Source organism: Rhipicephalus microplus, chromosome 6 (genome assembly GCF_043290135.1).
Source record: "Rhipicephalus microplus isolate Deutch F79 chromosome 6, USDA_Rmic, whole genome shotgun sequence".
Taxonomy (NCBI): domain Eukaryota; kingdom Metazoa; phylum Arthropoda; class Arachnida; order Ixodida; family Ixodidae; genus Rhipicephalus; species Rhipicephalus microplus.
In genome coordinates this window covers 195,878,933-195,882,671 of record NC_134705.1, presented here as the reverse complement: position 1 = coordinate 195,882,671, position 3,739 = coordinate 195,878,933, and the positions used below count along the sequence as shown (strand labels likewise).

Here is a 3,739-nt window from a genome sequence, read left to right as displayed (position 1 = left end):
TTCTATACTTCACAGTGTTTTCCATTCGCAGCCATAGCCTCCGCTATACTTAGGTATAGAGGAGGCTATGGCAGCATCCATCAGAAATGGTATACTAAGGCTTTTAACCTACTTCGCTCTCCACATACGTCATCTGACGAGCTGTTACCTACACTAACGTCACGAACCAACGTAGAAAAAGACGTACACTTGCACTTTCCTAGCTCGCAGGCCGTCGAACTGGTCCCGAGTCGATACCCGCGCAGACGATTAACTGCCGGCAACTCCCCTCACACCAGCTTCGGTGACGACGAATCGGCACGGCCGCTCCTTCGGCGACGTGCAAGGGGCGAAGGCGACGCGCAGGTATCGGACTCCCGACGTCGACCTGGCCGTGAGGAGGCGGGTGGTGACCAGGTTCGCCCACCCGGGCCCTAGGCTGGGCGCCGTGCGACCGCCGGGCACGTCGGTCACCTGGTTGACGCACAGCACCGCAATACCCGACCGCCACAGAGAGTCCAGGAGGGCACCCAGCCGCCTGACGCCTTCGGCGCGCTCCGGGTCGGCCCGCAGTAGCGCGGCGACCGAGTCTATCACCAAAAGTGTCACGCGCCTCGTCCGGCGCAACGCGGGCAGCGAGCTTTCCAAGCACTGAACGAGCATGGGCCACTCTCCCAGCTGCGCCACAAGAACGCGGTCCCCACGCTCTTCGCCGGGGTCCATCTGGCGCAGACGTTTCTCGGGAAACCTCTCCTCGGTGCATATGTACAGGACGTGCGCGTCTTCGCTGGCGGCGGCTGCCAGGGCCGTTTGGAGGCACAGCTGCGTCTTGCCGCTGCCGCTTTCGCCGCAAAGCTCGATCAAACCCCGGCTGCTCGCTCCTCCGTCGAGGTATTCGTCCAGCACGGGACAGCCCAGGCTCAGGCGGGGCGGATTCTCCGGGAGTGCGCTCGCTTCGAGCTCGGCGGGCACCGCGTGATGGCACGCACTCGCTAGCCTCCGACTCGCTTCGATCTTGGACAGACCGCCGCTCAGGCGAAGCTCGAGCAATGTCAGTTTCAGGTCGGACGGAGAAGAGTCGACATCTTCGGACGTTCCCGCCATTTCGTAGTAGCCGACTCGGCAGTCGTCTTGGCGCGCGTACGCGATCGACAAACGAGCCGACCACTTTTTTTCTTTCCCCACTCTCCTTCGCAGTTTCCTAAAAACAATGTTTAGTAGCACATGCTCTTGTTATTAAAATATCTTTTTAAATGTTTTATTGCTTTAATTTTAATAGCGCACTTCAAACAACAATATTGGTTTTAGTTTTTTGCGCAAGATGGCAGAACCAACTACCTTTCTAGTCAAATGTTATTGGTATAGTACATCTAGGACAAACGGTCAAATGTCTAGTTTACAACGTCAATAGCGGGAGATTTGAATGTATTGCTTAGCGCGTAACATGTCGCAGAAATACCTGTCACACTATTCCTTCAATCTTCCGCATAAACGTGGCGATGCGTAGATATGATCATGAAAAACGCCTTTATCTATCAATCTAGTGCTATCACTGTGAGATGCTATGAATGTTTGATAAAAATCTACAATAAAAATGCCTGTAATGCACCTGAAGGTACCGTGTGTTCTTGCAGGTCACTTAAGTTCACAACAATCGTCAGCAATTTCACATGAGTCTGGCTTATAGCTTTAGCAGAGCGTTTATACAACAAACAATATTTATTCAAAGGAAAATGAAAAAGTCTCCTAGGCCTCTGCTGTGCATGACTGGATTAATAAAGTTAGCTGAGAAGCATAATATTAAATCATAATATTGGTAGCCGATGGCAGCTTAGAATATACTTCGTGCTTTTGCTTGGAATCCTTGATAGGTATGATGCAGACTACATGCAAATGGAGCATTTACTCGGTAACTAGCACCTTCTCCTGCTTTGACAAATGGGAGTTTGTGCTCGGTACTTCACGAAGCATGATAACATGCACCCACCATCACCACACTTCAGTTTGAAAGAATTATCGTCTGACATGTCCCAGGCCAAATGTCGAGTTTGGGACACTTAAAGTACCAATATTTCTTTTCTCACCACTCAAAAAATTTACAGTCTCCAATTATCATAATTTGCACAATTAGCACCAGAGGTGAGGAATTATGCGCATTCATTGTAGCACGCTTAAGGCTAACCTTAAAAGAACGCCCTGCCGTGGTGGTCTAGTGGCTAAGGTACTCGGCTGCTGACCCACAGGTTGCGGGATCAAATTCCGGCTGTGGCGGCTGCATTTTTAATGGGGGCGAAAATGCTGTAGGCTCGTGTGCTTAGATTCCGGTGCACATTAAAGAACTTCAGGCGATCGAAATTTCCGAAGCCCTCCACTACCATTATGGCATCTGTCAAAATCATATGGTGGTTTTGGGACGTTAAACCCCACATATCAATCAACCTTAAAGGGACACTAAAGTGAAACAAATTGGTTTAGATAAGATTAATGAAGTTCACTCTGATAACTCTAGTGCTATTATTCTTACCATCATAAGTTCATTATTAGAAGAGAAGATTAAAGTCAAGTTACAATTTCTAAATTTAGTGCCGACATGTGCACGCGGGACATCACGAGTTTCAAAGTCGTGTTTTGCTGACAATGGGTCGACAAACTTTACCGAAGCTTGCCGTGTTATGTCTGATGAGCAAACACTACACTTCATTTTTACCTATTAGGAGCTACGTAGTCCTTAGGAAACACAGTGAAAATTATGGCATCACGGCATAAGGTGCAGGAACTTCAAAAGAAAATGCAGGTGGTGCTGGCACCCAAGCTTTCTTTTTGCGCAATTTCTCGCTTACTAAGCGCCTTCTCGAGGCGATGGGGCACTTTTGAAATTGTGAAAAGGTAATTAACTAATACAGAATTAACTAAAGCAGAATCAGGTGTGTCCGAAGAGTGAACTTGCTTGTCTTTCCTCAGCCCTGCAATCAGCGTGCACCAAAAGTGATGTTATGACAATATTCCCTACTCGGAATTCAGCCTCTCAAAAAAAATGTCGCAAGTAATTGCTTAAGAGAAACAAGCCAGAACTGTGCAACTGAAGTTCTCCATGCGACTAAAGTTTGCAAGGCACACTGTGTCGAAAGATGTTGATTATGTGTGAAGTTAAGAAAATAGTCCGATGTTTGGACTTGTAGCCTATAGCCACGTTCCTTTGACATTAAAGATACTAAAGAGGCACCAAAACTAAACAATGAATCGGTTTAGAATGATAAACTGTACTGTGAACTAAAAAAGTAAATTAATACTGAACTGAACTAACAGAATAAACTGAACTCTCACAATGTTCATTTCATCATTTAAGGTCTACAGAGAGGAAAATCCAGGTCATAGTTTCATATATAAATTTTATACTGAAATTTCCACCCATGACCTTGGAAATTTCAAGAACTGCTTTTCGTATTTTGGGGACATGTGCTCCACCAAATTTTCCGAAATTAGTCGCGTTATGCCTCCGGCTCCCTGGAAGGACAACCTACTCCATTTTTACAGATTAGGAACAGGAGTAAGTAAGACATAACTAGCCAAGGGACTACAATCATATAACATTATGTAACAAACAGTCACAGGACACTTCTGTAACTAGTCACTTGACTAAAATCACAAGGCAAGTAATTGCTCGTCACCCCTAGAACCACGTAACAGCTGGTCACATGACAGCACAAACTAAATTTACAACATGAAACAGAGCGCTGAGCAAACACATATGGACAACGGA

General features: G+C 46.6%; 1 protein-coding gene across 1 annotated transcript; it reads right to left on the bottom strand.

The window, feature by feature from the left end:
- Positions 1-249: 249 nt before the first annotated feature.
- LOC119166838 (DNA repair protein XRCC3) lies at positions 250-1,083 on the bottom strand. The gene has a single exon (XM_037418209.2). The coding sequence runs from the start codon at positions 1,081-1,083 to the stop codon at positions 250-252; it is 834 nt and encodes a 277-aa protein (XP_037274106.2).
- Between the last annotated feature and the right edge of the window lie 2,656 nt (positions 1,084-3,739).

What these genes read in the sequence shown, in the direction of transcription:
- LOC119166838 (XM_037418209.2), bottom strand. Translation starts at nt 1,083, where the DNA reads ATGGCGGGAACGTCCGAAGATGTCGACTCTTCTCCGTCCGACCTGAAA.